The sequence below is a fragment of the Aotus nancymaae genome, unplaced genomic scaffold (genome assembly GCF_030222135.1).
Source record: "Aotus nancymaae isolate 86718 unplaced genomic scaffold, 86718_ANA_hifiasm-v0.15.2.pri h1tg000108l, whole genome shotgun sequence".
NCBI lineage: Eukaryota > Metazoa > Chordata > Mammalia > Primates > Aotidae > Aotus > Aotus nancymaae.
The window spans coordinates 29302209-29325736 of record NW_026988523.1 but is presented as its reverse complement, the minus strand read 5'-3'; the positions used below and the strand labels follow the sequence as shown (position 1 = coordinate 29325736).

Sequence of the window (23528 nt, the reverse complement as noted above, 5' to 3'; positions counted from 1 at the left end):
TTGCCCGGGAATTTCCTGGCTTGACTTCCTGCTTCAGCTCCCCTTGCTGGCTCAGAGGGGACTCAGTCTCTCTCACTCTGCTCAAGGAGCTGCTGCCCCCCGCCCCAGGGTGTAGGCCGAGCGGCCGCGCTGGTCAGACCAGCAGCGCTGGCCACCCGTGGGGCTCCTCCTCCTGTGAATCTCCTGGTCTGTGGGCAGTAAAAATCCGTCTGGAAATGCGGTGTCCACTCAGCCTCTGTGCCTTCTCTCGGAGCTGCAATCCCGAGTTCCTCCTAATCAGCCATCTTGGATCGACTCACTGTAAGGAATTTTCAGCCATATTTGACCTTTTCAATCATGGTGGAAGGGGAAGCAAACACATCCTTCTTCACATGGCCTTCTTCAAGCCCCACGTCCGGACGCCAAAAATGTTGTAGATAAAACTGGGTTCTTGTCACACAACCAGGAAAAGGTAGGCACACAGACGTTGACAGTTGAGGGGGAATGGTATTTATCAGGCGAAAGGGGGAGATAAAAAGGTAAACAGGAACCCACAGCAAAGCCTCTTGGTCTCTTATTTACTACTGTGTTCTCAGTACTTGACCTTGCCTGGTATGAAACAGATATTGAAGAAATAGTTGTTAAATGAATGAATGAACCACATTCAAAAATTCTCCAAGTATCACAGCGTTCACCATGTAACAAATAAAAGAGCTTGTCTAGAGTAGAGTCACAGTTAACCTGCCATACAAGGAAATATCAATGAAAATCAGCCTTTGTTATGTGTAGCTGCTAAGATTTGGGGGCTTTTGTTACTGCAGCAGAAACTAGCAAAGCTCAGTGAGATGGCAGATAGAATATACATATATAAGTAGACCAGATAGACCAGTAGATGAGATTCCAAAGATAGTTCAATCAGCATTAACTAACCACTCCCACACTCTCTTAATTTCCTAACAGAAAGAATGGAATTCCTGTTCACTAAGATCTGCCTCAAAGAGTACTTTGTGAAAACTTCTCTGGGTACGCAAGTATTTAATCAGGACCTTTTTTTTCCCCCCTCCTGCAGGTTGGAGTGCAGTGGTGCCATCATAGCTCACTGTAACCTCTAACTCAAGCCTCAAGGAATCCTCCTGCCTCAGTCTCCCAAGTAGCTGAGACTGCACGTGTGCACCACCATGCTTGGCTAGTTTTTTATTTTCAGAGACAGGGTCTTACTATGTTGCCCAGGCTGGTCAGGACCGTTGATTGCGTACGACAGAAACCCAACCAACCCTAGTTCCCGCCACCTTTCAGTCTGCTCCTTTCTCAGTCTCCGAGTCTCAACAAATGGCAGTTTCATCCTTCACATTACCCAAGCCCCAAATCTTAATGTTAACCTTGATTTCTCTCTTTTATGTCATAGCCCATATGAAGGCTAATCATGTTCAGACCCAGGCGGAGGTTCCTGCTGACCCAGGCTCTCACTGGCACGTTGTCCTTTACTGTCCTCCTGAGGGTGTCTGGAGGTGGTGCCCTCTAGGTGTGTCCAGGGTGGGGAAACATGGCTCAGCTGCCAGTATAATGGTTTCAGAGAGTGGCCACTTTTGAAGACCTTTCAATCTCCCATTCTAGAATCGTGTAGGACTTAAAACTGATGGGCCACTGTGGAATTCTTGGTTCCTCAGGACCTTGTGGTGGATGCCTTCTTTCACTGAGCATTCACAGGGTGGCTATTAGGTGCCAGGCCGTGCTCTGGGCTAGGGGCACCATAATGACTAAATATCAGGTCACTACCCCATGGAACCCATCACTACAGGCATCAAGAGGGGGAGAAAGAAAGCGGTGTGTCCTGTTTGTGTCCTTCTCATATGGTCACCTGCCAGGTCCTAGGGGAGTGGGAACCAGTGCAAGGAGAGAAGCCCAGTGAGCAAGGCAAAGGGATGATGTCAGACCCAGGGGCTGAGACCCCCACCTGCAGCTGGGCAGCTTCTGGAGTGGACAGGGAGCAGCAGGGAAGGCCGTGGCCTGGTGTTCTGGGGTCCACTGTCCCATCTCATTCCTGTGGGTGCCAGGACTTGTCCAAAGGGAAGACTCAGTGTCTCTAGCAACAGCAGGCCAGAGACAGAAAGTGTCCCAGAGAAGCAGGAAGGATTGTACGCTGTGGACACAGTATATGGTTTTACAGTAGTGCGTCTCTCTCTCTTAAGTAGTTAGCATGTTCCTGTTAATGGAAAATATCGGTGGTGTAAGTTCCCCTGGGTCTTCTCATCTTCATGTAAGTTTGTCTGTTCCCCCATTCCTCCCTTCTTTCCTTCTTTTCCTTCCTTCCTCAGTTTTCTGATCAGGGTCATGTGAGGCTAAAATCCAGGAATGGCCTGGGAATGCTTTTTCTCTAGAGCTCAGGCTATTTTTCTGAGTTCACTACATGTATGGAAAGAGTTTCTATTCTTGCTCATGGAGGACTGAGGGCCCTTTTACTCTGACTTCAGAGGCCACCTGCTTTCCTCCTTACCTGTCTTTTCCATCTTTCAACCAATCACAACTCATGGAGTCGTCCTCAGGCTCCACCCTTCTCTCACTGCATCTTCTCCCACCAGCCACAGAAAGCTCTGTCACCTACGGAGTGATGTGATTCGATCCAGTTCATGCAGGTAACCTCACCATCTTCAAGTCATGTAACTGTCATATACCAACGTAATCACAGGAATGGTGTCTCTTCACCTTAACAGGATTCAGAGACAAGGGTATGGCATGTTTAGGGACCATTTCAGAAATCCTGTCTACCAGTTGACACTCACATTCCCCCATCTGCAAAATACATTCACCCTCTCCTCTAAAGTTTCCAAGTTTCATGTCATTAAAGCATTAGTTCAACATGAAAAATGTCACATAGACCACATCAGATCCAAAGTTTAAAATCTCATCTGAATCATCCACACCAGGTGTGGATGAGACTTCTGAGGGTGTCCATTAAGTACAGATCCTGGACATAATTTCCTTAGCTCTGTCGACCTGTGAAACTGAACAAACTGCTTATCTGCTCCTAATGTGGAATGGCGGGACAGACACAGAATGACAATTACAGTGATTCTAGTTCAGAAAGAAGGAACATGGAAGGGAGAAGGAAGGCACTGACCCAAAATAGTTTGGAAATGGAGCTGGACAAAATCCAGCAGGAGGTTCTTAAGTAGAATCCACAGCTTGGGACTGACCCTCCATCCTGTGGGACTTTGCCTCTGGGATCTTTGCTCTGCATTTCTTGAAACCATTATTATCTATCTTATTTTTTTCCCCACTCCTTTGGTTCTTCTCCTTCCTCCTGATGGCAGCATCCTCCGCTTAATCCTTGATCCGTCATCCTCAGCAGAATTGGTCAGATATTGCCCATGTCACGGTCCTGACCGTCTCCATGAGAGGCTCTCCTTTTGCGCCTGTGCTCCTCTGGGACTGTCTTCACTGACCTGACCCCTCTCAGTCATGATTGCTTTCAGCTGACCTGGCTGGCTTAGGAGAAAACCTAAGACTATGGAGTCCCAGAGCCATTCTCTGCCCTCTCTGTCTCCAGGAGAGGAAGAAATGACAGGGATCTTCATGGAGAAATGACCCACGTGAGGGCCTGGACTCTCCAGCAGTTACAGTAGAGGAAACTCCCTGAGGAAGAATGGAGGAGCTGAATGCCCAGACTGGGAAAGCAGGGTTGTGTTAAGCACTATTTAATTCTCATGTGCTCCCTGCCCCAATCTACTAACCAGCGAATGAGAATGGACTGAGAATAAATAATAGGACTATAGAACCATGATAAAGAATTGTCCAAGGAAAGGCCCTTTGACTCTGTTTGCAATGTGAAATTGCTGTATTTAATCCAAAGTTTTCTGATAGGCAACAGTGAGTTTCTGGAGGGTGAGTTACCTGCTCTGCACAGGGAGGCTGAGGCCAAGGCTTGCGTGGTGTATCTGCTGCTACCAAGTGTTGAGGGAGCCTGGGAGAGTCTTAGTCTTTCTGGACTTCAGTTTTCTCATCAGTAAAGTAGAGGCTTATTTTACCTCTCTGAGGTCCCTTCCTGCTCAGTTTTCTCTGAGTCCTTGAGGGGCTATGATGGTTTTTAACACTCCCTGGACCTGTAACCTGCCTATCACCTCTCTGGGTCTGACTCCTGACTCTGGCCCCTGTGTTTCTCCTGCAGAGCCTGAGCTGAGTCCCACGCCCTGGAAGTCCAGAAGCAAGGGAACAGATGGAAGAAAGAAAGTTGGCAGGTTTTGGAAAAGAGAATAACCTGCAAAGGACAAGTCAATGCTAGAACAGGTGAAAAACCAAAGAAGGGGAGAATAAGGACAAACTGGGCCAGAAGCCTCAGGGGAAATGGGCAATGGGCCTATGATCATTTGAGCACTCGAGGAGCAGCGCAAGCTGGGCAGTGGGGACCGAGAGAGAAACTTAGTCCACAGGAGTCTCCTGACCCTGGCCAGGGGGAGACAAAGGGTGGATCAGAGCTGGTTTATAGTGAGGGGCAGCACCAACTCCAAGACAGGGAGGATGCGACCGTGAGTCCCCGCCCCAGACCCCGGAGCCTCGACCTCGGGGCTGTCATAGCAGTGGATGCTCTTCCGGTCAGTGTGGGTTAGAGGGAATAACCGTGCTTGGAGAAGGGTTAGAGATGTCCGTTCTTATATTAAACAGTTCTGACCTAGGTCAGGTGCCAGAGTAAGTGATTCTTGCCAGTATATGAGGCAGTGCTACTTACACTATTCCTCTTCACTTTCAGATCAGGAAGGTCCTATGTGATATGCGTATTTACTGGGTGTTTAATTTTCTGTATACTGTGTTAAGCACTTGGGGTTCAAATAGTAATGTTTCCCCAAGGAACTCAAGCCTATGAGAGAAAGAACACAAATACATGATTTCAAGAAAATACTGTAGTTCTCTGGAAGTGGGGTGTCATGGCAGCCCCGAGGATGGGAGTGTAGGTGAAGACATTGCTCTTTTTTTTTTTTTTTTTTTTTTTAGACGGAGTTTCGCTCTTGTTACCCAGGCTAGAGTGCAATGGCGTGATCTAGGCTCACCACAACCTCCACCTCCTGGGTTCAGGCAGTTCTTCTGCCTCAGCCTCCTGAGTAGCTGGGATTACAGGCACGCGCCACCATGCCCAGCTAATTTTTTTTTAATTTTTAGTAGAGACAGGGTTTCACCATGTTGACCAGGATAGTCTTGATCTCTTAACCTCGTGATCCACCCGCCTCGGCCTCCCAAAATGCTGGGATTGCAGGCATGAGCCACCTCGCCTGGTCGGCATTGCTCTTAATGACAGGGGGAACCATAAGAGGAATTCTTCAGAGTAGTCCCGTTTTTCCTCCAGTGTCCCACAGAAGAAGATCCTGGCGCATGATTGGTGTAGAACAGGGCCCTACAGGTGTAGGAAGGGGGCTTGCTGCATCTTGGGAGAAATTATAGTATCCCTGGTAGCACATTTTGGAGAGGAGTGTCGGTGATTGGATTGGATGTCTGTAGTCAGTTTTATCCTATCTTGAGTGAACACTGCTGAGACCTTCCTTAGTGCCAGACCCTAAGCTGGGAATCGTCAACAGAGAGATGAGTAGAATACGATCTCAGCTTTCACAGAACTCTCAGTCTAGTGAATAGTGAGTTAAGAGAAGTGTAGTGATGGTGGCTTCATTAGAGCAAGTGGCTCATGCTGCATTGAGATGACCTCAGTGGATGGCCTGGTCCCCCTTCTGGTTGTTATCGACAGCTGGCTGACTTGCTCTGGGCCAGTGACCCTGGACTTCTGCCAGGTGTCAGCATCTTAGGTACAAGCAACACCTCAGTTTCCTCTTGGGTCAAAACAGTTAACACTGCCAAGGTGATCAGAGGACACTAGTGACATCAGTAGCTACTGATGAGGTCCTGGCCAGCTAGGGAAATAACGATGTAAGTTTAACAACGATTTTAAATTTGTTCTTAAAATAATGAGCAGAGAGTATCTGTTTTCTAAGTTAAATACTTTTTAGACTTCAGGATTCACCCACGTCCAAAATAACATATATATTGGCCATATCACTGCCCTGAGATGATTTCTCCCTGTCCTTACCAGAAGCCTGCACTATATGGAGCACTGAGTCTGTCTCAAGCTAACTGATCTGCTCTCTGGATTCCGGGGACACCCACCGAGCCAGAGGTTGAAGGCACAGACGTTGATGTCTCCGACTGATCTGACTCCAGGTTGGTACACCTCAGCGCCCAGTATTAACCACACAATAACAGGATGCCACCAACATTTTGATTTGGGTCTGTTGCATCCTAACTTCAATAACATTTAATATACATTATTTTTTAGAATAATTCTAGATTTACAGATAAATTGAGCTGATAGTACAGGGAATTCCCCTATTCTCTCTTGTCCCCTAGCACACAATTTCCTCTATCATTAGTATCTTCTGTTAGTGTGATACATGTTTACAATTGATTAATCAATATTGATACGTTATTATTAACTAAACTCCAGAGTTTACATTAGGGTTCATTCTTTGACTTTTACAGTTCTGTGGGGCTTGACAATTACCATGTCATGAATCCCCAGTACAGTATCACACAGAAGATTTTCACTGCTGAAAACCTACTTGTGTTCAACCAATTCATCCCTCCTCCATGCTTGGCAGTCACTGATCATTTCACTGTCTCTACCATTTTGACTTTCCTGGAATGTCCTAGTGTTGGAATCATACAGTGTGTAGAGTCTTTAGACTAGTTTCTTCTTAGCAGTATGTATTTAAAGTTCCTCCATGTCTTCTCATGGCCTGATAGCTCATTTCATTTATCAGTGAATCATATTCTCTTGTACAGATATACCATAGTTTGTTTAGCCATTCACTAAGTGAAGGACATTTTGGTTACTTTCAGTTTTTGACATACAAGTATGAGTTTTATTGCTGTAAATACTTGGATGCAAGTTTTTGAGTGAACATGTTTCCAAATTACTTTGGTAAATATCTAAAACTGCTATTTGCAGGATTTTGTGGCACGGCTGTGTTTTAGCTTTGTTAAAAAATAAAAAATACCTGCCAAACTGTTTTCCAAAGTGACTAGCATTTTGCATTTCCATAGCAGTGAATGAGAGTTCCCATGGCTCTGCATCTTTGACAGCCTGTGGTATTGTCACTTGTTTGGATTTGAGCCTTCCTATTAGGTGTATATTATAGTGTAGTGGCATCTCATTGGTTTAATATGCAGTTTCCTAGTGACACGTGGTTTTGAGCATCTTTTTCATAATGCTTATTTGCCATCCATATATCTTTTCTGGTGAAGTATCCAGATCTTTTGCCCATTGCTAAATTGGGTTGTTTGCTTTTTTATGATTGACTTTTAAGAGTCGTTTGTATTTTTGGACACCAGTCTTTCATCAGATCTGTATTTTGCCAATATTTTTTTCCCCAGTTTATCACTTGTTTATTCATTTTCTTAACAATGTCTTTCACAGAGCAGAAGTTTTTAATTTTAATGAAGTTCAACTTATCAATTTTTTCTTTCCTGGATTGTGCTTTTGGCATTGTATCTGAGAAGTCATCACCAATCCCAAAGTCACCCAGATTTTCCCCTATGTGGTCATCCAGGAGTCTTACAGTTTTGCACCTCACATTCAGGTGTAAGATCCATTTTGTGAAAGGTGTAAAATCTGTGCCTCGATTTATTCATTTTCCACATATGGATGTCTAGTCATTCTAGCACCATTTGTTGAAAAGAGTATCCTTTCCCTGTTAAATTGCCTTTCTCAAAGATCAGTTGAGTATTTATGTAGGTGTATTTCTGAGCTCTGTATTCTTTTCTAGTGACCTATTTGTCTGGTTTTTTTTTTTTGTTTCTTCACCAATTTCGACACTGTTTGGTTACTGTAGCTTTATAATTAGTACTGAAGTCGGCAGCGTCATCAGTTCTGTGGGGATTTTTCTGATCTTTACTATGAGAACCTGGTTGGGCTCCTGGTGGTAAAACTTAGAAAAGTGTGAGATCCCCACTAAATTTGGTCCCCAAGGAGTTTTTAATGCTCAAGCCAGGACACCCTCAGCTTCTAGTAATCTATCAGTACCATTTAAGTGCTCCTCCCAGTTGCTGGCTTCAGCGGCTTCTGTTCCCTGTATTTGCCTGTCTTTCTTGTTTTCAGCATGGCAGTTTGCCCTGTGATCTCTCCTCTAGGCCCTCTAATAAGGTTTGATAATGTTCAGTTTGTTCAGCTTTTTTCTTGTTGTGAGGACAAGTGGTGACCTCCTGGCTCCTTACAAGTTGGAGTAGAAACCAGAAATTTCATTTAACAAATTACTTGTAATGAAAGTCACTAATCGCAAATGTAGAATTGAATAATTTAAGTAGATTATGAATTTTGCAGCCATCGGCCGGGTGTGGTGGCTCACGCCTGTAATCCAAGCACTTTGGAGGCCAAGGTAGGTGGATCACCTGAGGTCAGGAGTTCAAGAACAGCCTGACCAACATGGTGAAACCTCATCTTTAAAAAATATATACATATTAAAAAAAAAAAAGAATTTTGCAGCCATCACCTCAGTCCCCTCTTAGAATACGTTTCTTACCTCCCCAGGTTCCGCAGAGCCTCTTTGCAGTCATTTTCCAATTCCTGATCACCACGACAGAGCCTGAACAAAATAAAACATTTGGAAAACAGACAACATTAAGTTTAATCATTTATTAGATTGGAATTTTATATAACGGACCATTGTCTTACTCTTGTGGCAACCAGAGGAGATATTTTATTCTAAGGACTTTCTTTGGCGGAACTTAATAGTCCTGTTTATTGCTCTCCTTGAATTGGTTCATCTGTGCTGGTGACAGATAGTTGCTATCAAACCTTGTCTGGTGAGCACAAGCGAAAGAGCTAAAAGAAAATCTCCTATTAGAAATGCAGATGATGAATTTGAAGATAATGTTATGCTGAGTTAAGTTTGTTTGTTTATTTATTTATTTATTTATTTGTTTGTTTTTTTGAGCCAGAGTCTCACTCTGTCACCAGGCACCAGGCTGGAGTGCAGTGGCGCGACCTCGGCTCACTGCAACCTCTGCCTCCTGGGTTCAAGCAATTCTCCTGCCTCAGCCTCCCGAGTAGCTGGGATTACAGACACACACCACCACGCCAAGGTAATTTCGTATTTTTAGTAGAGATGGGGTTTCTCCATGTTGGTTAGGCTGGTCTTGAACTCCCAACCTCAGTTGATCTGCCCGCCTCGGCCTCCCAGAGTGTTGGGATTACAGGTGTGAGCCACCATGCTGGAGTGCTATGTGCAGTCTCAGCTCACTGCAACTTCTAGCTCTAGGGTTCAAGTGATTCTTGTGCTTCAGCCTTTCGAGTTGCTGGGTTTACAGGCATGCACCACCATGCCCAGCTAATTTTGTATTTTTAGTAGAGACAGAGTTTTTCCGTGTTGGTCAGGCTGTTCTCGAGCTCTGAACCTCAGGGGATCCACCCACCTTAGCCTCCCAAAGTGCTGGAATTACGTGCGTGAGCCACCACACGTGGCTGGGAGTTAGGTATTTTACCATCTTTTTTCTTTCAGAAATTGGGTTGGTAACACTGAGGAGACACTTCTTACCTGCATGAAATGCCCTTCATTATCTACTTCAAGTTGCAAGGGCTCTGGAACAGCCCTTGCAGAGCCCTATTCTTGTCTCGTTTTCTCTTGCATTACTGGCTGATAGTGATATGATATGCAAAAGCATTTGCCTCCGTGTTAAAATATAAACATGGCAGATATTGTTTCCTCTATTTACATTTGGAACTTTCTGCTCTACAGTCCATGATGGCTGTGCAAGAAGAAGAGCTGCAGGTGCGAGAAGAAGAGCCGCAGGTGCAGGAAGAAGAGCCGCAGGTGTGGAAGAAGAGCCGCAGGTGCAAGAGGAAGAGCCGCAGGTGCGAGAAGAAGAGCTGCAGGTGCAGGAAGAAGAGCCGCAGGTGTGGAAGAAGAGCCGCAGGTGCAAGAGGAAGAGCCGCAGGTGCGGGAAGAGGAGCCGCAGGTGTGGGAAGAGGAGCCGCAGGTGCAGAAGAAGAGCCGCAGGTGCGGAAGAGGAGCTGCAGGTGCGGAAAGAGGAGCCGCAAGTACAGGCTGCTGATATGGAGCCTCTCACCAGGAAAATACAGATTAAAGAAGACCTCATAAAGGTACTTCCAAACTTTTTACAGACCATTGGAAATGTTCACATCTCAAATTACCTGTAGGGCATCTTCAGACACTATGCACACATTGAATCCCTTGCCCAGTGCTTATCAGTATCCCACTTGAAAGTATAGGCAGACTGTCTCAAGAACATTTGTTCTCTGCTTGTCAACTGAATAATACTTTTATTATTATTTTCATGTTTACACTTATTTTTGACTTCTAGGACCTGCAAATACAACTGGTTATCCTGAAGACATACCAGCTGTGGAACGCCTGACCCAGAAAGTATTACTTCTTTGGGAAAAAGTTGCTTCAGTAGAATCCCAGGGTCAAGAAATTTGAGGAAACCAAAGACAACAGGTAAGTCACTGGAATATAGACTCTCTCTCTCTCTCTCTTTCTCAATGTCTCTCTCTCTCTCTACACACACACACACACACACACGGAGTCTCACTGTGTCACCCAAGCTCGAGTGCAGTGGTACGACCATGGCTCACTGCAGCCTCAAACTCTGGGGCTCAAGGCATCTTCCTGCCTCAGCCTCCTGAGTAGCTGGAGCTGCAGGTGCATACCACCACACCCGGCACAAACCTTGTTTTTCTACTGTGAAATAAACCATGGTATTGGTTTTTCATAAATGGTATTTCATGAGGAAACTGCTCTAAAGTTTCCTACTTTGATTGGTAGCAGCTATAGATGCCTCTTTCTAACGTGTGGCTCTGTAAAGAGCAGCAGTTCTTTTGGACACATACCAATAGTTATCCCTCACACTCATACCTAAGTCATCTCCCTCTCAACTGAATCTTTCTCCTCTATCTGCATTTAACCATGTTCACGTCTCTCCCAGTTTAAAAAAAGAGAAAGAAACCCCTGCCTTTGCCCCAACTTTCTTTACAGCTACAGCCCTGTTTAACCTTTCTTTTCCAACAGAGTTACTTGCCTGTACTCCTGGTCTCCATTAGCATCTCTCTCACTAACTACTCGCCCCACTCCATTCTGGCTTTCAACTCTGCCTTAAACAGCTCTGTTGGTTATACATTATCATAGCTCATTATCTTTATAGCACTGTTACACTCACAATGGCACACGTCTGTGATTAATGAATGTCTTTTTCCTGCACTAAATAGTAGGCTTTCACTTAGAACCTGGAACGGAGTCTTTCCCATAGAAGGTGCTCAATAAATATTTACTGAATGAATGAAGAATACTGATAACTCCTATTATATATGTTTCCCTCTTGCCTGTCCCGTTTCCCTCTTACTCCTTTCTCTTAGCTGCTTTCCTGAGCTTCCAGGTTCTCTCTCCTTTTTCTTCTTTTTGCTCCCATGTTTGAATTCCACCTTACAGGGTTTTAAAGATTAAAAAAATAGTGAATATGACATTGATTTGAAAACTATACAAAACTATCAAAAGCTTAAGTACTAAGATAGCGGACTTTTTAAGTCATAGTACATGCTACTGCATTTTCTTGCTTCTTGGGAAAACTATAAAATACTATCAAAAGCTTAAGTACTAAGATAGCCGGCTTTTTTTTTTTTTTTGAGACGGAGTTTTGCTCTTGTTACCCAGGCTGCAGTGCAATGGCGCGATCTCGGCTCACTGCAACCTCCACCTCCTGGGTTCAGGCAGTTCTCCTGCCTCAACCTCCTGAGTAGCTGGGATTACAGGCACGCACCACCGTGCCCAGCTAATTTTTTGTATTTTTAGTAGAGACAGGGTTTCACCATGTTGACCAGGATGGTCTCGATCTCTTGACCTCGTGATCCACCCGCCTCGGCCTCCCAAAGTGCTGGGATTACAGGCGTGAGCCACCGCGCCTGGCCGATAGCGGGCTTTTTAAGTCATAGTACATGCTAATGCATTTTCTTGCTTCTTGGGAAAACTATAAAATACTATAAAAAACTTAAAACTAAGATAGCGGGCTTTTTAAGTCATAGTACATGCTAATGCATTTTCTTGTTTCTCAGAATGAACTGTGGCTTCATGTCTCACTGTGCCATTTGTGTATTGCTTCTTCTCTCTTCTTTCCTCAGTTGCTGCTGATGCTAGAAGGACTAGTAGATGAACAGAGTCAGCTCAGTGAGGACTTAGAGGCAAAGAGACAGCTCTCTAGCAGTCTGGTGAAGTTCCATGCCCATCCAGAGAGGTAAGAGAATGGCTATTTTTTCCTTTTATTCTTTGTTGAAATTTTTATTTGTTTTACTATTGTGTTCTTTTCATGCCTTTTTTTTTATTCCTGAAGTGTAGATGCTTATGATACTGAACAGGGGATAAAAAACAGGGACAATTACTGGGGCTACCCATGTTGTCATTTGTTTTATGGATTGCTCTGAGCCTCAGTGTCAAAATCTTAATAGTGCCTGTTTCACACAGTGATTGCAGAGATTAAATGAGAAGACAGCTTTGGTGTCTAAAACAATGCCTTGCATATAGTCAGCACTCAATGTATATTCCTTTCCTTTTGAGATCCATGTCCTGTTAAAGGCTGTTCTATTATAAAAGTCAGGCTACACCCTGTCTCTACCGAAAATACAAAAATTCGCAAGGAATGATAGTGTGCACAGGTAGTCCCAGCTACTCGGAAGGCTGAGGCAAGAGAATCACTTGAATCCAGGAGGCGGAGGTTGCAGTGAGACAAGATCGCGCCACTGCGCTCCAGCCTGGCGACAGAGAGACAGTCTGTCTCAAAAAAAAAAAAAGTCGGGCTATAAAGGGCACTGATATTTATTTAATATCATTGAAGAAAATATATTAATTTGGATGGCTAATATCACCCCGAGACCACCGATAACCATCATGACGAATACATTTTGTTCTACCTCTTGATTTTTGTTCATATATATGATACCTCTCTGGATCATTTTATATTCCTTTCATTTCTTTTCCTCATTTTGCCTTCTATTTTAGCACCTTTTCATTTATTTTTTACTATTCAGCATTTTTCTAATTTATTGTTGGGCTTTAACAATGTTTTCTTTGTACCAGGAAAATGAAGGCAGATGAAAGGTATAATAGGACCAGTTGATTTTGTGACTTTTTGTTTTTGTTTTTGTTTTTTTTTTTTCAGAAAAGCAACTTATTAGAAAGAGAGACAGAGGTTCCAGATAAGTTTGGGGTTTTTTTGATATGGAGTCTTGCTATTTTGCCGACGCGGGAATCCGGTGGCACAGTCTCGGCTTACTGCAACCACTGCCTCCCAGGTTCAAGTGATTCTCCTGTCTCAGCCTCCTGAGTAGCTGGGATTACAGAGCCATGCCACCATGCCTGACTAACGTTTGTATTTATATTTATTTACTTATTTATTTGTATATTTTGAGACAGGCTTGGATTTATGTATTTATCTAGCTATCTAATTATTTAGAGGCAGCCTGACATTTACCCATTTATTTATTTAGACCCAGGCTCACAACGTTTATTTATATACTTATGTATTTGTGTGCAGGCTTGCATTTATTCATTTCCTTAACTATCTATATAATGATTTAGAGGCTGCTGTCTCGCATTTCTTGATGGATTGATTGATTGATTGATTGAGTTTAGACAGATTCTTGCTCTCACCAGACTGTAGCTCAGTGGCGCAATCCTGGCTCACTGCAGTCTCCCCCGCTTTGGTTCAAGCGATTCTTCCGCCTCGGCCTCCCTTGTAGCTGGGAACCCAGGTGCGTGCCACCACACCCGGCTAATATTTTTGTATTTTTAGACTGGGTTTCTCCATGTTGGACAGAATAGTCTCAATCTCTTGACCCGGTGATCCAACCATCTCGGCCTCCCAAAGTGCTGGGATTACAGGACTGAGCCATCTCGCCCAGCCTTTATTTATTTATTTACATAATTATTGATTTATTTCCTTAGAGGCAGGAAGGCCGGCTTGCATTTATTTATTTATGTTTTTATTTATTTATTTAATTATTTTCATCTCATTATTTTTTTAAATAGTGACAGGGATTCTTTCACCATCTTGGCCAGGCTGGTCTCGATGTCCTGACCTCAGGTAATATAACTGGCTCAGGCTCCCAATGGGCGGGGCATTAAAAACATGAGCCACCAGAGGGGTTGCTTATTTATTGATTTATTTATCTATCTATTAATTGATCTATTTAGAGGCAGACTTGCATTTATTTATTTATTTGCTGATGTACTTATGGAGAAGCAGGTCGAATTTACTTATTTATTTGTTTATTTATTTATATATTTGGAGGCAGACTTGGATTTATGTATTTATCTATCTAGCTATCTATTTAGAGGCAGGCTCACATTTACTCATTTATTTTATTTAGACCCAGGCTCACAACATGATTTTTATACTTACGTGTTTGTGTGCGGGCTTGCATTTATTCATTTTCTTAACTATCTGTATAATGCTTTAGAGGCAGTCTCGCATGTATTTACTTACTTATTTATTTATTTTGGAGGGAGTCTTGCTCTGTCACCAGGCTGGAGTGCACTGGCCCAATCTTGGCTTATTGCGACCTCCACCCTCTGGGTTCAAGCGATTCTTCTTTCTCAACCTCTGGAGTATCTGGGAGCACAGGCAAGTGCCACTGCGCCTGGCTAACATTTTTGTATTTTTAGTAGAGATGGGGTTTCACTATGTTGGCCAGAATGGTCTCGATCTCTTGACCTCGTGATCCCCGCATCTCAGCCTCCCAAGGTGCTGGGATTACAGGTTTTAGCCACTGCACCCGGCCTTTATTTATTCATTTATTTACTTACTTAGTTGGCAGGCAGGCCATCTTGCATTTATTTATTTATGTAAATCTATATTTATTTATTTAATCATTTTCATCTTACTATTTTCTTAAATAGAGACGGGGTTCCTTTCACCATCTTGGCCAGGTTGGTCTCGATGTCCTGACCTCAGGTAATGTACCCGGCTCAGGCTCCAAATGGGCGGGGGATTAAAATCATCAGCCATCAAGTGGGGCTATTTATTTATTGATTTATTTATGTATCTACTAATCAATTTATTTAGAGGCAAACTTGCATTTATTTATTTATTTACTGACGTATTATGGAGAAGCAGGTCGCATTTAGTTATTTCTATATTTATTTACTTATTTATTTATTTGTATATTTTGAGGCAGGCTTGGACTGATGTATTGATCTAGGTATCTAATTATTTAGAGACAGCCTGACATTTACTCATTTATTTATTTAGACCCAGGCTCACAACATTTATTTATATACTTATGTATTAGTGTGCAGCCTTGCATTTATTTATTTACTTATCTATCTATATAATGATTTAGAGACAGACTTGCATTGATTTACTTAGATGCAGGCTCACATTTATTTATTGATTTATTTATTTATTTTAGATGGAGTCTTGCTCTGTCACCAGGCTGGAGTGCAGTTGTGCAATCTTGGCTCACTGCAGCCTCCACCTCCTGGGTTCAAGCAATTCTTCCGCCTCAGCCTCCCGAGTAGCTGGGACCACAGGCACGTGCCACCATGCCTGGCTAATATTTTTGTATTTTTAGAAGAGACGAGGTTTCACCATGTTGGCCAGAATGGTCTCTATCTCTTGACCTTGTTATCCGCCTGTCTCGGCCTCCCAAAGTGCTGGGATTAGGATTACAGGCGGGAACCACTGAGCCCAGCCTTTATTTACTTACTTACTTATTTATTTATTTACTTACAAGCAGGCAGGCCATCTTGCATTTTTATGTATATTTATATATTTATTTATTTAATTATTTTCACCTTATTGTTTTTAAAATAGAGTCAGGGTTTCTTTCACCATCTTGGCCAGTCTGGTATCAATGTACTGACCTCAGGTGATATACCTGGCTCAGGCTCCCAATTGGTGGGGGATTAAAAGCATGAGCCCCCAAGGGGGGGCTATTTATTTATTGATTTATGTATGTATCTGTTAATTGTTATATTTAGAGGCAGACTTGCATTTATTTATTTATTTATTTACTGAACATACTTATGAAGAAGCAGGTCACATTTAATTATGTATATATTTGGAGGCAGGCTTGGATTTCTGTATTTATCTATCTAGCTATCTAATTATTTAGAGTCAGGCTCACATTTACTCATTTATTTATCTAGACCCAGGCTCGCAACATTTATTTATATACTTACGTATTAGTGTGCAGCCTTGCATTTATTTATTTACTTACCTATCTGTATAATGATTTAGAGGCAGGCTTGCATTTATTTACATAGATATAATGTAAATAATAGGCTCTCATTGATTGATTGATTGATTGATTGATTGATTTTAGACAGAGTCTTGCTGTGTCACCAGGCTGGAGTGCATTTGTGCAATCTTGGCTCACTGCAACTTCCGCCTCCTGAGTTCAAGCGATTCTTCCGCCTCAGCCTCCCGAGTATCTGGGACCACAGGTGTGTGCCAACATGCCTGGCTAATAATTTTGTATTTTTAGTAGAGACGAGGTTTCACCATGTTGGCCAGAATGGTCTCGACCTCTTTACCTTGTGATCTGCCTGTCTTGGCCTCTCAAAGTGCTGGGATTACAGGCATTAGCCACTGCACCCGGCCTTTCTTTATTTACTTACTTTTCTTTATTTACTTACTTACTTATTTATTTATTTACTTAGAGGTAGGCAGGCCATCTGGCATTTGTATATATATGTGTGTGTGTATATATATTTATTTATTTAATTATTTTTACCTTATTATATTTTAAATAGAGACAGGGTTTCTTTCACCATCTTGGCCAGGCTGGTCTCGATGTCGTGACCTCAGGTGATATAGCCAGCTCAGGCTCCCAATGGGCGAGGGATTAAAAACATGAAACACCAAGTGGGGCTGCTTATTTATGGATTTATTTATCTATCAATTAATTGATTGATTTAGAGGCAGACTTGCATTTATTTATTTATTTGCTGATGTACTTATGGAGAAGCAGGGCTAATTATTTATTTATTTGGAGGCAGGCTCAGATTTATGTATTTATCTATCTAGCTATCTAATTATTTAGAGGCAGGCTCATGTTTACTCATTTATTTTATTTAGACCCAGGCTCACAACATTATTTTTATACTTATGTATTTGTGTGCAGGCTTGCATTTATTCATTTTCTTAACTATCTATAATGATTTAGAGGCAGTCTTGCATTTATTTACTTATTTATTTATTTACTTATTTACTTTTTCTTTTCTTTTTTTCTTTTTCTTATTTTTAAAAGACAGGGTTTCACCATGTTGGTCAGTCAGGTCTTGAACTCCCAACCTCAGGTGATCCGCCTGCCTTGGCCTCCAAAGTGCTTGGATTACAGGTGTGAGCCACTATGCCTGGCCAATTTGTTTATTTTAGACGGAGTCTTGCTCTATCACCAGGCTGGAGTGCACTGGCCCAGTCTTGGCTTACTGCAACCTCTGCCTCCTGGGTTCAAGCGATTCTTCCTCGTCAGCCTCTGGAGTATCTGGGACCACAGGCGAGTGCCACCGAGCCTGGCTAATATTTTTGTATTTTTAGTAGAGACAGGGTTTCACCATGTCAGCCAGGATGGTCTCGATCTCTTGACCTCGTGATCCACCTGACTCGGCCTCCCAAGGTGCTGGGATTACAGGCTTTAGCCACCGCACCCAGCCTTTGTTTCTTTTTTTTCTTTTCGAGACGGAGTTTCACCCTTGTTACCCAGGCTGGAGTGCAATGGTGCGATCTTGGCTCACCACAACCTCCGCCTCCTGGGTTCAGGCAATTCTCCTGCCTCAGCCTCCTGAGTAGCTGGGATTACAGGCGCGCACCACCATGCCCAGCTCATTTTTGTATTTTTAGTAGAGACGGGGTTTCACCATGTTGACCAGGATGGTCTCGATCTCTTGACATCGTGATCCACCCGCCTCCGCCTCCCAAAGTGCTGGGATTATAGGCGTGAGCCACCGCGCCCGGCCTGCCTTTGTTTATTTATTTACTTAATTACTTATGTATTTACTTAGTGGCAGGCAGGCCTTCTTGCATTTATTTATGTATATAAATCTCTATTTATTTATTTCATTATTTTCATCTTACTATTTTTTTAAATAGAGACAGGGTTCCTTTCACCATCTTTGCCAGGCTGATCTCGATGTCCTCACCTCAAGTGATATACCCAGCTCAGGCTCCAGATGGGTGGAGGATTAAAAGCATGAGCCACCAAGCGGGGCTATTTATTTATTGATTTCTGTATCTATGTATTAATCAATTTATTTAGAGGCAAACTTGCATTTATTTATTTATTTACTGACATACTTATCGAGAAGCATGTCACATTTAGTTATTTCTATATTTATTTATTTGTATATTTTGAGGCAGGCTGGGATTGATGTATTTATCTGTCTAGCTCTCTAATTATTTAGAGGCAGGCTCACATTTACTCATTTATTTTATTTAGACCCCGGCTCACAACATTATTTTTATACTTATGTATTTGTGTGCTGGCTTGCTTTTATTCATTTTCTTACCTGTCTGGATAATGATTTAGAGGCAGTCTCGCATTTATTTACCTATTTATATATTTATTTGTTTGTTTGTTTGTTTATTTACCTTAGAGGGAGTCTTGCTCTGTCACCAGGCTGGAGTGCACTGGCCTAATCTTGGCTTATTGCAACCTCCGCCTCCTGAGTTCAAGCGATTCTTCCTCCTCAGCCTCCCGAGTATCTGGGACCACAGGTGAGTGCCACCACGCCTAGCTAATATTTTTGTATTTTTAGTAGAGATTGGGTTTCACCATGTTGGCCGGGATGGTCTCCGTCTCTTGACCTCGTTATCTGCCCATCTCAGCCTCCCAAGGTGCTGGGATTACAGGCTTTAGCCACGGTGCCTGGTCTTTCTTTATTTATTTACTTAATTACTTATGTATTTACTTAGTGGCAGGCAGGCCATCTTGCATTTATTTATCTATATAACTCTATATTTATTTATTTAATTATTTTCATCTTATTATTGTTTTAAATAGAGACAGAGTTTCTTTCACTCCCTTTGGCCAGGCTGTTCTTGATGTCCTGACCTCGGGTGATATACCCAGCTCAGGCACCAAATGGGCGGGGGATTAAAAGCATGAGCCACCAAGCAGGGCTATTTATTTATTGATTTCTTTATCTATGTATTAATCGATTTATTTAGAGGCAAACGTGCATTTATTTATTTATTTACTGATGTACTTATGGAGAAGCAGGTCGCATTTAGTTATTTCTATATTTATTTACTTTATTTGTATATTTTGAGGCAGGCTTGGATTGATATGTTTATCTATCTAGCTATCTAATTATTTAGAGGCAGCCTGACATTTACTTATTTATTTATTTAGACCCAGGCTTGCAACATTTATTTATATACTTATGTATTAGTGTGCAGCCTTGCATTTATTTATTTACTTATCTATCTGTATAGTGATTTAGAGGCAGGCTTCCATTTATTTACTTAGATGTAGGCTCGCATTTATTTATTTATTTATTTAAGCCGGATTCTTGCTCCCTCACCAGGCTGGAGTGCAGTGACGCAATCTTGGCCCACTGCAACCTCCCACACTTTGGTTCAAGCAATTCTTCCACCTCAGCCTCTCTTGTAGCTGGGACCCCAGGCACGTGCCACCACGCTTGGCTAATATTTTTGTATTTTTAGTAGATACTGGGTTTCTCCATGTTGGCCAGGATGGTCTCGATCTCTTGACTTTTTTTTCCAACTGTCTTGGCCTCCCAAAGTGCTGGTATTACAAGATTGAGCCATCTCACCGGGCCTTTAGTTATTTATTTACATAATTATTTATTTATTTATTTAGAGGCAGGAAGGCTGGCTTGCATTTATTTATTTATATTTTTATTTATTTATTTAATTATTTTCATCTTATTATTTTTTCAAATAGAGACAGGGATTCTTTCACCATCTTGGCCAGGCTGGTCTCGATGTCCTGACCTCAGGCGATATAGCCGGCTTACGCTCCCAGCGGGCGAGGGATTAGAAACATGAGCCACCAAGTGGGGCTGCTTATTTATGGATTTATTTATCTATCTATTAATTGATTTATTTAGAGGCAGACTTGCATTATTTATTTGCTGATGTATTTATGGGGAAGCAGGTCGAATTTACTTATTTATTTATTTATATATTTGGTGGCAGGCTTGGATTTATGTATTTATCTAGCTATCTAATTATTTAGAGGCAGGCTCACATTTATTCATTTATTTTATTTAGACTTAGGCTCACAACATTATTTTATACTTATGTATTTGTGTGCAGGCTTGCATTTATTCATTTTCTTAACTATAATGATTTAGAGGCAGTCTCGCATTTATTTACTTATTTACTTTTTTTTCTTTTTCTTTTTTTTATTTTTTTTTGATGACGGGGTTTCACCATGTTGGTCAGTCAGGTCTTGAACTCCCGACCTCAGGTGATCTGCCCGACTCGGCCTCCCAAGGTGCTGGGATTACAGGCTTTAGCCACTGCACCCACCTTTGTTTATTTATTTACTTAATCACTTATTTATTTACTTAGTGGCAGGAATGCTGTCTTGCATTTATTTATATATATAAATCTATATTTGTTTATTTCATTATTTTCATCTTAGTATTTTTTTAAATAGAGACAGGGTTTTCTTTTTAAAGAGAACCTTTGCCAGGCTGGTCTCGATGTCCTGACCTTAGGTGATATACCCAGCTCAGGCTCCAAATGGGTGGGGGATTAAAAGCATGAGCCACCAAGCAGGGCTATTTATTTATTGATTTCTTTATCTATGTATTAATCGATTTATTTAGAGGCAAACTTGCATTTATTTATTTATTTACAGACATACTTATGGAGAAGCAGGTTGCATTTAGTTATTTCTATATTTATTTACTTTATTTGTATATTTTGAGGCAGGCTTGGATTGATGTATTTATCTATCTAGCTATCTAATTATTTATCTAGCTATCTAATTATTTAGAGGCAGCCTGACATTTACTCATTTATTTATTTAGACCCAGGCCGCAACATTTATTTATATACTTATGTATTAGTGTGCAGCCTTGCATTTATTTATTTACTTATCTATCTGTATAGTGATTTAGAGGCAGCCTTGCATTTATTAACTTAGATGCAGGCTCGCATTTATTTATTTATTATTTATTTATTTATTTATTTAAGACGGCGTCTTCTCTGTCACTAGGCTGGAGTGCAGTTGTGCAATCTTGGCTCACTGCAGCCTCCGCCTCCTGGGTTCAAGCAATTCTTCTGCCTCAGCCTCCCGAGTAGCTGGGACCACAGGTGCGTGCCACCACTCCTGGCTAATATTTTTGTATTTTTAGTAGAGATGAGGTTTCACCATGTTGGCCAGAATGGTCTTGATCTCTTGACCTCGTCATCTGCCTGTTTTGGCCTCCCAAAGTGCTGGGATTACAGGCGTGAGCCACTGCACCCTGCCTTTATTTATTTACTTACTTACTTATTTATTTACTTAGAGGCAGGCAGGCCATCTTGCATTTATTTATTTGTGTGTGTGTGTGTGTGTGTGTGTTTATATATATATATCTATATTTAATTAATTATTTTCACGTTATTATTTTTTAAATAGAGACAGGGTTTCTTTCACCATCTTGGCCAGACTGGTCTTGATGTCCTGACCTCAGGTAATATACCCTGCTCAGGCTTCCAGTTGGTGGGGGATTAAAAGCATGAGTCTCCAAGTGGGGCTCTTTATTGATTGATTTATGTATCTATCTATCAATCGATTTATTTAGAGGCAGACTTACATTTATTTATTTACTTATGTACTTATGGAGAAGCAGGTCGCATTTAATTATATATTTGGAGGCAGGCTTGGATTTATGTATTTATCTGTGTAACTATGTAATTATTTAGAGGCAGGCTCACATTTACTCATTTATTTATTTAAACCCAGGCTGGCAACATTTATTTATATACTTATGTATTTGTGTGCAGGCTTGCATTTATTCATTTCCTTAACTATCTATATAATGATTTAGAGGCTGTCTCGCATTTCTTGATGGATTGATTGATTGATTGATTGATTTTAGATGGATTCTTGCTCTCTCACCAGGCTGGAGTGCAGTGGCGCAATCCTGGCTCCCTGCAACCTCCCTCTCTTTGGTTCAAGTGATTCTTCCGCTTCAGCCTCCCTTGTAGCTGGGACTCCAGGTGCATGCCACCACATCCGGCTAATATTTTTGCATTTTTAATAGAGACCGTGTTTCTCCACGTTGGCCAGGATGGTCTCGCTCTCTTGACCTCGTGATCCAACCGTCTCGGCCTCCCAAAGTGCTGGGATTACAGGACTGAGCCATCTCGCCTGGCCTTTATTTATTTATTTACAGAATTATTTATTTATTTCCTTAGAGGGAGGAAGGCCAGCTTGCATTGATTTATTTTTTAATTTATTTAATTATTTTCATCTTATTATTTTTTTAAATAGAGACAGGGATTCTTTCACCATCTTGGCCAGGCTGGTCTTGATGTCCTGCCTTCAGGTGGTATAGCCTGCTCAGGCTCCCAATGGGCGGAGGATTAAAAACATGAGCCAGTAAGAGGGGCTGCTTATTTATTGATTTATTTATCTATCTATTAATTGATTTATTTAGAGGCAGACATGTTCATTTATTTATTTGCTCATGTACTTATGGAGAAGCAGGTCACATTTAGTTATTTCTATATTTATTTATTTGTATATTTTGAGGCAGGCTGGGATTGATGTATTTATCTGTCTAGCTATCTAATTATTTAGAGGCAGGCTCACATTTACTCATTTATTTTATTTAGACCCAGGCTCACAACATTTTTTTTATACTTATGTATTTGTGTGCAGGCTTGCATTTATTCATTTTCTCAATTATCTATATAATGATTTAGAGGCAGTCTTGCATTTATTTACTTATTTATTTATTTTTTTGTTTATTTATTTTAGAGGGAGTCTTGCTCTGTCACCAGGCTGGAGTGGTGCAGTTGTGCAATCTTGACTTACTGCAACCTCCCCCTCCTGGATTCAAGCGATTCTTCCTCCTAAGTCTCCCGAGTATCTGGGACCACAGGCGAGTGCCACCGCGCCTGGCTAATATTTTTGTATTTTTAGTAGAGACGGGGTTTCACCATGTCGGCCAGGATGGTCTTGATCTCTTGACCTCGTCATCTGCCCATCTCAGCCTCCCAAGGTGCTGGGATTACAGGCTTTAGCCATGGTGCCCGGCCTTTATTTATTTATTTACTTAATTACTTATTTATTTTCTTAGTGACAAGCAGGCCATCTTGCATTTATTTATTATTATCAATCTATGTTTATTTAATTATTTTCATCTTATTATTTTTTAAAATAGAGACAGGGTTACTTTTACCATCTTGGCCAGGCTGGTCTCGATGTCCTGACCTCATGATCCACCTGTCTCGGCCTCCCAAGGTGCTGGGAGTTGACAGTGTATTCCAGGATAGGACAGGTTTGAGATTCCTTGACATATCTGAGTGGAAAAGTCTTG

The 23528-nt window shown here is 41.8% G+C and overlaps 1 protein-coding gene across 13 annotated transcripts in view; it reads left to right on the top strand.

The window, feature by feature from the left end:
- Window positions 1-23528, top strand: part of LOC105711518 (uncharacterized protein C22orf42-like) — a 248132-nt gene that overhangs the window by 6083 nt on the left and 218521 nt on the right. For 5 of the 13 annotated variants that reach the window (XM_064370517.1, XM_064370516.1, XM_064370515.1 and 2 more), the window contains exons 1-6: window positions 10389-10472; window positions 12146-12258; window positions 13180-13385; window positions 14919-14973; window positions 16346-16466; window positions 18618-18738. Coding sequence is in view for 7 of the 13 variants with exons in the window: in XM_064370523.1 (XP_064226593.1) it covers window positions 6153-6177; window positions 8953-9096; window positions 9750-10114; window positions 10336-10389 (588 nt within the window). In the remaining 6 variants the exon portion in view is untranslated. Of the gene's footprint in view, window positions 1-159; window positions 1003-4144; window positions 4264-6049; window positions 6178-8952; window positions 9097-9749; window positions 10115-10335; window positions 10473-12145; window positions 12259-13179; window positions 13386-14048; window positions 14104-14524; window positions 14705-14918; window positions 14974-16345; window positions 16467-17272; window positions 17297-18617; window positions 18739-23528 lie in introns of those variants that run through there. The other 8 variants (XM_064370519.1, XM_064370525.1, XM_064370524.1 and 5 more) reach the window with 8 other exon arrangements.